Genomic DNA, 12,859 nt, shown 5'->3' with positions numbered 1-12,859 from the left:
CTGTAAACAGGAGCTGGGCTCTGAGAGGGGAGAGCAGCCTCTCCAGGTTGTGGGGAGGGGCTGATATGGCAGACTGGGAAGCTGCAGAGCCAGATGTTCTGATTCTTTCCTATCTTTTGGCCTCCCCTGCCCCAGCCCCATGTGTCTCTGGGGAAATGGACCATGGAGTGCGCATCCACTCCTGCTCCTCTGCACGTATTCTCCATGGCTCACAGCCCCATTGCCCTCTGTCCTCAGCTTCTTAGCACTGTGTCCCTATGTTCACCTCTTAGTTTCCGCTCTATTATGACAAGGGGCCACCTGGATGCAAAGGGGTAAAGACTGAGATTCAAGAATAGTATTTAGGTAGAATTTTAAGGTTGGAGGATTAAGGAGGTGGGTAAAGTTATGGTGTTAGGATTCCCTTTAAGAAATTCCAAACCAGACATGAGGTAAACCTTAGGATTGTAGTTAGGGTCAGGGGTTATGGCCAAAAGGTGGAGGTCAGGGAGTTTCTCGCCTCTAATCTCCGCCCAGTTCTCCAAGGCATTGAGGGCCAGGCAGGAAGCATCGGTTTCCTCAAAGCTGCTTCCCTACTGGGGCAGAGTCTCAGTCACAAACAACCACGGCCACCCCACCCAGCCCCTCCTTCTCTCTGCTGTGAGCTCAGAGCAGCGGGACAAAGTGCTCGGGACACAGACGGAGAGGCCTGAAAGCAGCCATGGGATCTGGAGGAATGGGCCTCCTTAGGGTCAGGTGGCTCCTGTTTCTCCTTCTTCTGCTCGTTCTGGGTGAGTGGGGCCCTCCCTCTCCTAGCCCATGCTCCCTGATACAAGGCTCAAAGAACATTGGCTCTTTTGCTTCCCTTTGCAGTGAGCATGCCAGAGATAAGATGATGGTAACGATAGTGTGTATGTGTGAGTAAGTGTGTATGACAGAGAGACTATGCAAGCTCTGGCCTGGATGCTGTGCATGCTGGCCCTGACCTCTCCCAGCTAGCTTGTTATTTGGGAATGAACTGTCAGTAGTACAGACCGTCAGACAAACTCCTGCACAGGGGAACATAGTATGGTGCATGGATTTGGGAGTCTTGTGGATAGTCAGACCCAGCTCTGTTTCCTTTTCCCTCCCAGGCAGCAAGGCTCAGGAGTTCCCACCTCAGATTCTAGTTCACCCCCAGGACCAGCTGCTCCAGGGCTCTGGCCCTGCCAAGATGAGCTGCAAAGCATCAGGCCAGCCACCTCCTACTATCCGCTGGCTTCAGAATGGGCAGCCTCTGAGCATGATGTCCCCAGACCTACATCACCTCCTACCTGATGGAACTCTTTTATTGCTGCGGCCTCCTGCCCGGGGACATACCTATGATGACCAGGCCCTATCCACAGTCTTGGGCGTGTACACATGTGAGGCCAGCAATGAACTGGGCACAGCAGTCAGCAGAGGGGCTCGGCTGTCTGTAGCTGGTGAGGACTGGGAGGGGAGGCGGAGGGTGGTGAGACCTGAGATGAGATATTTGTGGTGAGCAATGTGTAAGGGGAAACCTGGCTGGGGGACCTTGGAGGGAAAGCTGGCTTTGCCTGAACCTACATGTGAGGCTTAGAAGGTGGGCAAAGCAGAATGGGGTGATTATGGCAGGAGATGCCAATGCAAGACCCTGGGAAAGGGAGGCCTGAGCCCTGAGTCCTGCTGACCTACTGTCCTCCCCACAGTCCTCCAGGAGGATTTCCAGATCCAGCCTCGAGACAAGGTGGCTGTGGTGGGGGAGCAAGTTATTCTGGAGTGTGGACCACCCTGGGGCTACCCAGAGCCCTCAGTTTCATGGTGGAAAGATGGGAAACCCCTAGTTCTGCAGCCAGGGCGGCACACGGTGAGTGTAGCCCCCTTCTATCCTTCATTCTGTCCTGGGCACAATTGGTGTATCTGAGGGACTGACGGACTCCCTAGCCCTGTATCCCCTGGCAGAATTAGAGGAGGGGAAATCCTGAAGCTGCCCTCCAGCCTCAGAACCCCACCCACATTGAAAACTTCACTTTGTACATGCCCTGACAGATGTCCAAGGGTTCTCTGCTGGTGGAAAGAGCAGAGAAGAGCGATACAGGGACCTATATGTGTGTGGCCAACAACAATGCAGGACAACGGGAGAGCCGGGCAGCCAGGGTATCTGTCCAGGGTAAGGGATGGTCTGCTTAAGCAGGTTGGGGGAGTTCTAGTTAGGATGGGATGGTCAGATTTGGATTTATATTAAGGTATCAGGGCTCACCCTGGGATCAGGATCTGGGTCTGGGTGACGGGGGCACCCTGAAGGGGAAGTTTCCCCCTTACTGGAGTGAAACAGGAGCATCCTAGACCTAAGAACTCTGGGAGTTTGGGTTCCTCCATGGCTGGGGGATGTTACACTCCTCCATCTCTTCACTTTGGCCTGTAGGCCTCACCCCAGCCCTATGCTTCTCACAGAGTCCCAGGACCACAAGGAACCTCTGGAACTTCTGGCTGTGCGCATTCAGCTAGAAAATGTGACCCTGCTGAACCCAGATCCTGAGAAGAGTCCCAAATCGGGGCCTATTGTATGGCTCAGCTGGAAGGTAAGACACAGGACTCAGGGGTAAGAGCCAGTTCAGAGCTCAAAAAAGTATTGTTGGGAGCTCCCTAACCACCCCTCACCCTTTCTCTACCTTCACAGGTGAGTGGTCCAGCTGCACCTGCTCAGTCCTACACAGCCTTGTTCCGGACCCAGACTGCCTCAGGAGGCCAGGCAGTTCCATGGGCAGAGGAGCTGCTGGTTGGCTGGCAGAGTGCAGAGCTTGGGGGCCTCCACTGGGGCCAAGACTACGAGTTCAAAGTGAGACCATCCTCTGGTCGGGCTCGAGGCCCTGACAGCAATGTGCTGCTCCTGAGGCTGCCAGAACAAGGTCAGGAACAGATCTGCCCAGAACCCAACCCCAGGCTCCTTCTTGACTGAGTACCCCTGGACTGTCCCACTCTTGGATTCTCTTCTTCCCTAGCCAAGCAAGCAGAACTAAACAAAGCTTCTATTGTCTTTAACGGGACTCTAACTCTTTGTCTCCCATTCTAACTTTTTTTCCTGAAAGAGTCCTGAAGGATTAGTATTACTTAGCCTCTCTACCTTCCCTCCAGTGCCCAGTGCCCCACCCCAGGAAGTCACCCTAAAACCTGGCAATGGAAGTATCCTTGTGAGCTGGGTCCCACCACCTGCTGAAAACCACAATGGTGTCATCCGTGGATACCAGGTATACTTTACAAACGGACAAAGCCTTTCTTCAAGGGACCATCACCCCCCTTTTCTTGCTGTAGCTACTGAGGAACCGTACCTGTGCATAGACACAAGAAAAAGAACACGAATTGAACCAGGCTATATCAGTGGGACTCAAAGTGTGGTTCTTGGATCCACAATATAAGCATCACCCCTGGGAACTTATTAGGAATACAGATTCTCAGGTCCTTTCCCAGGCTTCCTGAATCAGAAACTCAAGAATGGTCTTGGCCACCTGTATTTTAAAAAGGCTATAGGTGATTCTAAAGCATGCTGAAGTTTCAGAACTGATAGTGTTAGGCATATTTAGCAAATTACTTTACCCTTCTTCTGTCTAGAGAAAAGTCTGTCTTGCTTGGTAGAGAAGCGGGGAATAGGAACTATGACACTTGTTGGGAGGAGGGTCCCCAGTAGGTGGCAGCACAGGATGGCCACATACTGAGTCTGCAGATTGAAGGAAGGCTCAGTTGCTGTGACAGTGCCTGAGACAGCTATTCACCTTTGCTTCTGCCCCAGGTCTGCAGCGTGGGCAATACCTCATTGCCCACAGTCAACTGGACCGTAGTGGGTGAGCAGACCCAGCTGGAGATCACCACCCGAATACCAGGCTTCTACTGTGTGCAAGTGGCTGCAGTCACTGGTGCTGGAGCTGGGAAACCCAGTACCCCTGTCTGCCTCCATTTAGGTGAGGACAGCACCCTCAGGCCTTACCCATATCCTCTAGCCCCCCTTCCCCTCCCCTATCCTCTCCTGCCTCACACTTCCAGCTGCTTCTTCCTATCTGCTGGACCTCACTTGACCTCCTCCTGAGCTCCACATCCCATCCTATACAGAGCAGACCAGTGAGCGATCTGCCCGAGAACCCAGCAAGCACGGTCTCTGGACCCTGGAGCAGCTGAGGGCCACCTTGAGGCGGCCAGAGGTCATCGCCAGCGGAGGTGTCCTGCTCTGGCTGATGCTGCTGGGTACTGCTGTGTGCATCCACCGCCGGCGCGGAGCTGGTGTGCACCTGGGCCCAGGTGACAGTGGGGACCTCCCGGTACACAGGCCTCCCCTGGTCCAGCCAGAATGGCTACTACAGAAGTTTAGATCTCTGGCCAAATGATAGATTTAGCCTTTCTCTCACTTTCAGGTCTCTACAGGTACACCAGTGAGGATGCCATCTTAAAACACAGGTGAGTAATCAAAGGGGAGGGACATTGAATAAAGGAAAGGCAGAGGGGGATCAAGAAACAGTGGAGTTGGGATAGGAAATAGAATGCCAGGCAGTTTGGAATCTTAGTATCTGAATCTCTCCAGGGACTCCAAGTGACAGCTAATTTCCCTTTCACTATTGTTCCACTTGACAGCTGAGAGTCATCAAACAAGAGATTCTGCTAAAGGCTTCAGTTAGCAGCTGGCTTTCTGTTTTGTTTGTTGTTGTTGTTTGGTGTTGGGGGTTGAACCCAGGGCTTTGTGTATGCGAGGCAAGCACTCTACCAACTGAGCTATATCCCCAGCCCTAGCAGCTGGGCTTCTGAAACCCCCATCCAATGCTCTTGTCACCTGCCTCTTACCGACATGCACTGCACTCTATTAACTCCAGAGTTAATAATAATAATTACAATATGACCAGTTTTAATGTCTAGTTTTCTCTATACTCGGTGTCTACCTAGTAGTGCCTTTGCATTCTGTGAATAATCTTGCATTGAGCAACCAGACCTGCACCATTATTCATCCATACTTCCAGCAGAGGGCATTCAATCCCTACATCTTAGCTTCTAACTCATTGTTCAAAAACAGGGCCAGCCTGTAGGTACTTCTGCTCCATCTGATTCGCTGCCAAACCATGAGACATGATACTAAGAAAGTATGCATCCTTTTTTCTCCTAGTAGCCAGGTTTTGCACTAAGAAGCCATTCCATCTCTTTGCCTACTTGTTTTGCTCTTCATTTGGTTGAATTTCCTATAGGAGGCTTCACACTCTAGATCTGCATTGGTCAACTAAAGTTTATTGAGAATCTTTTATGTGCTATATATATCCAGGCCTTGAGCTGCCCTTTTTTTTTTTGGGGGGGGGGGGTACCAGGTATTGAACTCAGGGGCACTCGACCACTAAGCCACATCTCCAGCCCTATTTTGTATTTTATTTAGAGATGGGGTTTCACTGAGTTGCTTAGCACCATGCTAAGTTGCTGAGGCTGACTTTGAACTCACAATCCTCCTGCCTTAGCCTCCCAAGATATTGAGGTTACAGGTGTGCATCACCACGCCAGAGGAGCTGCCATTTTGCTGTCAGATTCTCTGTCTAGAACAAAGTTCCAAGCTGGCTGGCATTGTGTTCCTGAGTTTTTCTGTGTTCATTGGCTTCCCTCTTCCAGCTATCTCCTGAGCACTGCGTGCTCCAACATGAACTTTCTCTGGCTCCCCTGGGATCTTCTTTGTTCTTGAAGGAGATTCCATTCTAATTGTTTGGTTCATCCGTTCCTTTGGAATAGTCTCCATCCACCAGGAAATTTCAGTATAGGCAGAGACAGGAATGAAAACAACCCAGTTTTGGCAGCACAAAAGCATGTATAATATGCATGGAAAGGATTGGAGTGGAGAAACAGGAGAAAAAAAATTCCATATTTATTCTGACAGTAAAAATGGAAAGGGCAGATGGAGAAACAAAAAATCACCTGCTACATCCACAGGAAAAGACAAGTCTTTTTTCTGGTTGAGGAATAAGGTATGAATGTGTTAGAGCAAAGTTAGGTTAGGAATCTGGAAACCAAACCAAGGGCCATGTTCACCGTGCTAGGCATTTGGACTCTTACCTTGGTAAACAGGGAGACACTGAAAGTTCTAGGTAAAGAATTGCTTTGGTCAGGTCCTTGTTCTTAAAGGATCACTTAGGTAGCTGGAAAGCAATATTCATGTAGCAAGCTCTTAATTTACCAGCTGAATTTCCTCCTTTAAATTCACAGTGTCAACCTTATATGAAAGGTCTTATTGTTTCCATTTTACAGATGGGTAATCATGGGCTTAGACAAGCTAATTGATTTACTTGACAGGGGCTGTAAACTGTAGTGGCTAGGGATTGTCAACCCATGTTTGCTGGCTCCAGATCTTTTTTTTTTTTTTTTCTTCATCTCATTGTCCATAGCTTTCTCTCCTTAATACCCCACAGCTCTTGGCAACTTGGTCTTTCCCTGGTCCCAGGATAAAAAGAGGTACTGAATTTGGGGCACCAAGTCAGAGTCTGTGGATGGCTGAAAAGCAGTAAAGATAAAGCTGATACTACCCTCTCATTAACTTCTTCTGAGCTAACGGTCTTGGCCAATTAGGTTCCCATTTTTCTCCCTGCCTAATGCCCCCCACCCACCATTACCATTGCCCCAGAATGGACCACAGTGACTCCCCCTGGCTGGCAGACACTTGGCGTTCAACTTCTGGCTCTCGGGACCTGAGCAGCAGCAGCAGCCTCAACAGTCGACTGGGAGTAGACCCCCGGGACCCTCTAGACTGTCGGCGCTCCTGTAAGCATAGTTTTTGGGGGCAAGGACCCCAGTGATGGAGAGTGGGGAGGTGGGCTACAATGTGTTCACCATAATTCCTCCTGTCGTTTTTATTGCAGTGATCTCCTGGGACCCCAGAAGCCCTGGTGTTCCCCTGCTTCCAGACACCAGCACTTTTTATGGCTCTCTCATTGCTGAGCTGCCCTCTAACCCTCCAGCCCAGCCAAGCCCACAGGCCCCAGCTGCCAGGCGCCTCCCGCCCCAGCTGGCCCAGACCTCCAATCCTTGGCCCAGCTCAGACAGCCTCTGCAGCCGCAGGGGACTCTCTTCACCACGTTTGTCTCTGGCTGCCACAGAGGCTTGGAAGACCAAAAAGAAGCAGGGTAAGATAGGAAGGTGTTGGTGGTGGGAGGGACCAGGAGTGGAAATCGGGTAGGAACTGCTGGCCTTGAAGCCAGGTGTTGGTTGTGGCAGCAGACACAGGCCTCTTTCCCTTTCCCCAGAGCACTCAGCTGGGAGATGGTCCCCTCAGCTTCTCTTTATAATAGTGAGCACTGTACCTGCAGTCAGTTCAACCCAGTCAACACTTAGTGAGCACCACTGAATGCCATTTGTTTGTGATAAAACAGATACCTGGCACAACCCTTGCCCGCTAGGTGTTCCTAGCCTGTCTGATGAAGGAATTGACCAGCAAACAAGTAATTCTAGAGCCTGGAAGAATGTGGCCAGTGCTAGCAGGAAGCCTCAGGCTTGATGAACTCATCTATGCACTGCATTCAGGTCTGCTTGGCACCAACTCCCAACTTGCTGCTCAGAGAGGAATGGATATAGTCTGCCCTTGGTATCCACGGGTTCCACATTCATGGACTCAACCATCCATGAATTCAAAATACTCAAGAAAAATATTGTATCTGTACCAAACATGTACAGACTTTTATTTTTGTCATTTGTCTCTAAATGATATAGTATAAAACTATTTACATAGCATTTACATTATTTTAGGTTTGATAAGTAATCTAAAGATGATTTAAAGTATGCAGAGTATGCAGAGGGATTGCTTAGGTTGTATGAAAACACCATGCCATTTTATGCAAGGGACTTTAAGCATCCTTGGATTTTCATACATATAGGGGTCCTGGAACCAATCTCCCATAATACTGAGGGACAACTGCATTTCCTTCCTGGACAGATTTCTTTTCTAACTTCCAGCTGCCTTTCTTTGACTCTCCAGAGAGAAATAATTACAGTCTCCAATTCTTAAGCAACTTCTATATGCTAGGTACTCTATTTATATTTGTTATTCCACTTAATCCTCACAATAGATTGGGTAGGAATTACTTCTCTAACTTCTAGAGATAAGGAAGGAAAGTCAGAATGACTTAGAAACTTGTTCAAAATTCCACAAGTAATATGCAGAGCTCAGCCTTGAAGCCAGAATGATCTACCTCTAAAGGCTACTCTGAATCCCTCTGGAGCTCCCTTCTGAAATTCTCTAATGTTTCTGTCTTGCAGAACACTGGCCTGCACTCCACCTGCTGTCTTTATGAGTCTTTTGTGCTGATTAGAAACACTTAGCAAATGTTCTACCAATTCCTTTTTTTAAAAAGTGGGTATGATCCAACATTTATTAAAATGAAAATGGATTAAGAATAATTAAGAGGGCTTGGGTTGTAGCTCAGTGTTAGAGCACTTGCCTAGCATGTGTGAGGCACTGTGTTTGATTCTTGGCACTGCATATAAACAAATAAATAAAAATAAAGGTCCATCTACAACTAAGAAATATTTTTAAAAGAATAATTAAGAGCTTATTTAATATTGATAATTTATTATTCTAAGTATTAGAAAAGCTGGAATTCTTACCACCTTTGCCTCAGAGCTATTGCATTATAAATCCTGGGTAAATGAAATACCACCCAAAAAGGAATAAGTCTCACTTAGGGGGCTTAGGAAGATGTAGCTATAGTTCAGTGGTAAATAAAATAAATAAAACACACACACATATACACACACAAACCTTCAAACCCCCCTCAAAAAAAAAAAAAAGACTATTCTTTCTGTGGAGAACTGCATTGACTTACATGGGATGTTTAGCCCTCTCAAAGCATTAATACTATGAGAATAGAGCGGTTTTCTATAGCGAATTCTTTCTTTTTGTTCTTTTTATTTTTTTAATGTTAGGGGTCAAACCCAGGGTCTTCACATGCTAAGCATATACTCTACCAATGAACTATATCCCAGCCCTTACAGTCAATTCTTAAGATGGTTCCAATTCTGCAATGAGGCTTCCTAACCTGCAGTTCAGGTCCTTACTTCACCCTGTTTCTCCTTACCAGACCCATCTCCCCACTGCCCCAGGATGGTTCAAGTCTCCTCTTGGCAGGTAGACACCTGATATTCCACATCTGGCTCCTGGGACCTCAGCAGCAACAACAAGATAATGTTGTAACCTTGTCCAAAGCCATGGAATTGAGTCTCCTACTGTCATCTACTCCAAGAAACAGTTTCCTCCTCTTCTGAAGCTGGCATTCTCTTAGTCCTCCTGCTCCCCTAGACCTGCTTGTTCTTTTTTCTTGTTATCTGACCTTAGCTTGGTTTTCTCTCCACTGTGGCTATTCTTACAATTGCACTTTCCTGTCTCTTATTCATTATATCAGGTCCTTAGTTATGTTTATCTTACCAGATATATGCACAAAAGACCCTCATTCATTTTTTTATATTTATTTTTTATTTATAGGTGGACACTCATATCTTTATTTGTATGTGTGCCTCACACATGCTAGGTGAATGCTCTGCCTCTAAGCCGTAAGCCCAGCCCCCCTTGTTCATTCTTTATTCCATTCAAAAAAATATTTATTGCAACTCAGGTATGTCCAATGAGGTTCAATTTTTCACCTTGCTAACATTTTTTTGTATAATTTATTCAAATAGCATTGAAACTGAAATGGGAAGGCTTTTTGTTGCCAGGATCCCTTGGAGAAAATAAAATGAGCTGGGATAAATATGGCCTTTTCCAGGACTGGCTTTCCCCTTCTGTTTCCACTCAAACAAATAACTGATATGTTTACATTTCTTGAGCTCAGTCATGAAGCCAAGCATTGGACAAGACAAAGCTGATGGGCTGAAATGAATAACAAGGCTAAAGATAGAGTCTGTGGTTGGGGTCTGAAAGGCCCACTCTGGCTTGACCCCCAGCTACTGGCTCTTTCCTTTGCAGAGTTGCACCAAGCCAACAGTTCTCCACTGCTCCGGGGTAGCTGTTCCACGGAGCTCTGGGCCCGGGAATTGGGAAATAGAGGTTCCAAGAATCTTTCTCAAAACACAGGTGAGAAGGGGATTCTGAGAAGGAAGTGAAAGGGTGAGACGGGCTATAGACGCCCACCATTCCAGTCCCTTCTGCCTGGCTTCTCCTTCTGTCCCTGAAGGAGGCTGAGTGGTTGGGCTAGGAGGCAGGAGCTGAGGGGCTGTTCAGGCAGGCAGACTAGGATCTGGGGCCAAATGAGATTCTGCCAGTCTCAGCACCAGGCTCTTGTTTCCCAGGAGCTGTGCCCCGAGCTCTGGTGGCCTGGCGGGCCCTGGGACCACAACTTCTCAGGAATTCAAATGATCTGATGACTCGCCCTCTCCCTCCAACTCCCCTCTCTCCTCGTGGAACCCCGACTCAGAGTCAGCAGACCCAGTAAGAGGGCATGGGGTCAGGAAGCAGGGCTGGGAGACTAGGTGGATGAGGAATGGCACTAACCATCCTGCCATCCCTCCCTCACCCCAACCAGGCACTTGGTGGAGCCCCAAGCTCCCTCTGCCCCGCTGCCAGCAGCCCCCCTCTCCATCCGTACTCCCTCCAGGCCCCCCAGCCCCCAGGCCTCTTCCCTCTCTGGTCCCAGTCCAGCTTCCAGTCGCCTGTCCAGCTCTTCATTGTCATCACTGGGGGAGGATCAGGACAGTGTACTGACCCCTGAGGAGGTGGCCCTTTGCCTGGAACTCAGTGAGGGTGAGGAGACGCCCCGGTGAGTAACCAAAGAACTTCAGTGAGAATCTGGCTAGACTGGAACATTTCTGCCGCTACCCTAACCATTGTATTATCTCCCATTTTGCCTTTTTCTAGGAACAGTGTCTCTCCAATGCCAAGGGCTCCTTCACCCCCCTCAACCTATGGATACATCAGCATCCCGACGGCCTCAGGGCTAGCAGACATGGGCAGGGCTGGGGTAGGAGTGGAGTCTGAGGCAGGGGGCTTGTTGTGCCCACCTCGGCCCTGCCCCACTCCCACCCCCAGTGAGGGCTCTCTGGTCAATGGTTGGGGCTCAGCCTCTGAGGATAATGCCCCCAGTGCCAGAGCCAGCCTTGTCAGCTCCTCTGACGGCTCCTTCCTCGCTGATGCCCACTTTGCCCGTGCGCTGGCAGTAGCTGTGGATAGCTTTGGTTTTGGTCTGGAGCCCAGAGAGACAGACTGCGTCTTCACTGGTACATGGGACCACCCCATCTTACTCCTCATCCCCACTACGTTAGACCCCATCCCCAACCAAGAGACAAGGCTTCTCAATGGTCCTCATCTCTTTGTCATCCTTTTTCCTCTGGCCTTTTATCCATACTCTCCCTACACTTGCCATTCCCAGGGCTTTCTCTTCCCTCCATTATGGGCACTTTGTCTTGGATTATCCTTGCTCTCTCATTTGCCACAGGTTTAGTTGTTTTTCTTGGGGGCAAAGTATAGACTTAGGATTAGTAAGATGGGCTTCGAAGACCTGATAGGGTGTATGGGGAAGAAACACCAAGGGCCAGCAAGCCCTGAGCTGCCTTCTGCTGACATATAAATAATGGAGCCACTCTGCTAGACATGTTGGAGCTGAGCCCAGTTGCTCCTCAACCTCTACTGCGGCCAGGGAAAGAGGAAGGGTGTGGAAGCACACAGGAGTGAGAAGACATGTGGAACACAGAGGGAGAGAAAACAAAAGAGACTGTGGACTAGCCTTCCCATTAGGCCCTGGGGATATAGCCACTGGGACCAGTGGGTTGAGTTGGGGCTAGATTATGTTTAGGACTGGATGTGTACCCTAATCTAGCTGGTCCTAAGTTTTCTGTCCTAAACTGGTCCCTAGGGGCTAAAGGCTAGTCCCCCACTGATGCCTACCCTCTGTGACAGATGCTTCATCACCGCCCTCCCCACGGGATGACCTCTTCCTGACCTCCACCCTCTCCCTGCCCTTGTGGGAGTGGAGGCCCGACTGGCTGGAGGATGAGGAGATCAACCATGCCCGACGGCTGGGAAGGGGGCTGCCTCCCTGGCCCCCTGACTCTAGGATCTCTTGCCAGCGAAGTCAACTGAGCTGTCCTGTTCCCAAAGATGGCAGTGAGTGTCTGTCTTCTAGCTAATGTAGTGATCTTAACCTGAAGAGTCCTGGGGAGGAGTCAAGAGGCAGCCTGGGGTCCAGCAGAAAAGATAGAAGCAGGGGGGTAACTCTGCTTTCCTTCAATTGCTTCTACAGATTCCTCCTGAACCATGACCTTGAGATTGCCAGAAGAGCATCGGGACCATCTCTCCTGTCTACCCACAAGGTCTGGTGTATGGCCTGGGGGTCTTGGCCTATGCTTCTTGCAGTGGGAGTCCACCTTCTTCAGCCTCCAGGAGATTCCACAAATGAAAGCAGAACCGGAGCCCTCAGGAAGCAAAATGTCATCTCTACCTTCAGGACTCTCTTTTGTTCCAACCACTCCCACAATCAAAGCCTGTGGCCTAAGGAACAGCCCTGTCTCCTGCTAGCTCCATGAGAAATGGGGGAGCCAGTAATGTCTCCATGGAGAAAAGCAGCAGCTAATGGGAGAGGGCTTTAGAGGAAGGCACTTGTAGTCTCCCTTTAGTCCTCCCTGGGACCTCTTCTAGAAACCAGCTCAACCCTCTCCCCAGCCACACTGTGTAAAGAAAATAAAGAGCAATGTATGTAGGCAACAAGACCCTACCAAGTGCCAAGGCCAAGGGTTCGAGCTAGATCTAGGGAGGAAGCTAAAGGAAAGAAGGTGTAAGAATGTAGGACAAAAGCATCCTTCCCATCCTGTTGTCACTTTGAGTTTAAGGAACTAGACATGATAAAACTGTAAAGACTTGAGTTCTGTGAAATCATTTCCTGGGGGCATT

General features: G+C 49.2%; 1 protein-coding gene across 3 annotated transcripts; it reads left to right on the top strand.

Moving 5' to 3' along the window:
- The first annotated feature begins 579 nt into the window (after window positions 1-579).
- Window positions 580-12,830, top strand: Robo4 (roundabout guidance receptor 4). Of its 3 annotated transcripts, none has more exons than XM_071616825.1 (18): window positions 580-770; window positions 1,117-1,442; window positions 1,689-1,846; window positions 2,029-2,149; window positions 2,434-2,561; window positions 2,660-2,888; window positions 3,115-3,227; window positions 3,767-3,935; window positions 4,084-4,269; window positions 4,383-4,425; window positions 6,614-6,750; window positions 6,849-7,112; window positions 9,944-10,051; window positions 10,267-10,405; window positions 10,500-10,733; window positions 10,832-11,190; window positions 11,870-12,076; window positions 12,213-12,830. In XM_071616825.1, the coding sequence occupies exons 2-18, from the start codon at window positions 1,193-1,195 to the stop codon at window positions 12,221-12,223; spliced, it is 2,856 nt and encodes a 951-aa protein (XP_071472926.1). In that variant the 5' UTR covers window positions 580-770; window positions 1,117-1,192; the 3' UTR covers window positions 12,224-12,830. The 3 variants fall into 3 exon arrangements, with proteins under 3 accessions (XP_071472926.1, XP_071472925.1, XP_027801312.1); XM_071616824.1 differs by having other exon boundaries at window positions 1,113-1,382; XM_027945511.3 differs by having other exon boundaries at window positions 1,113-1,442.
- The last annotated feature ends 29 nt before the right edge of the window (window positions 12,831-12,859 follow it).

Source organism: Marmota flaviventris, chromosome 9 (assembly GCF_047511675.1).
Source record: "Marmota flaviventris isolate mMarFla1 chromosome 9, mMarFla1.hap1, whole genome shotgun sequence".
Taxonomy (NCBI): domain Eukaryota; kingdom Metazoa; phylum Chordata; class Mammalia; order Rodentia; family Sciuridae; genus Marmota; species Marmota flaviventris.
The sequence above is the reverse complement of the archived record's forward strand: the minus strand, read 5'-3'. Positions and strand labels throughout refer to the sequence as shown.

What these genes read in the sequence shown, in the direction of transcription:
- Robo4 (XM_027945511.3), top strand. Translation starts at nt 701, where the DNA reads ATGGGATCTGGAGGAATGGGCCTCCTTAGGGTCAGGTGGCTCCTGTTT. An exon ending in CCCTGTCTGCCTCCATTTAG is followed by an intron (nt 3,936 to 4,083) that starts GTGAGGACAGCA and finishes CATCCTATACAG; the next exon opens with AGCAGACCAGTGAGCGATCT. An exon ending in TGGTGTGCACCTGGGCCCAG is followed by an intron (nt 4,270 to 4,382) that starts GTGACAGTGGGG and finishes TCTCACTTTCAG; the next exon opens with GTCTCTACAGGTACACCAGT.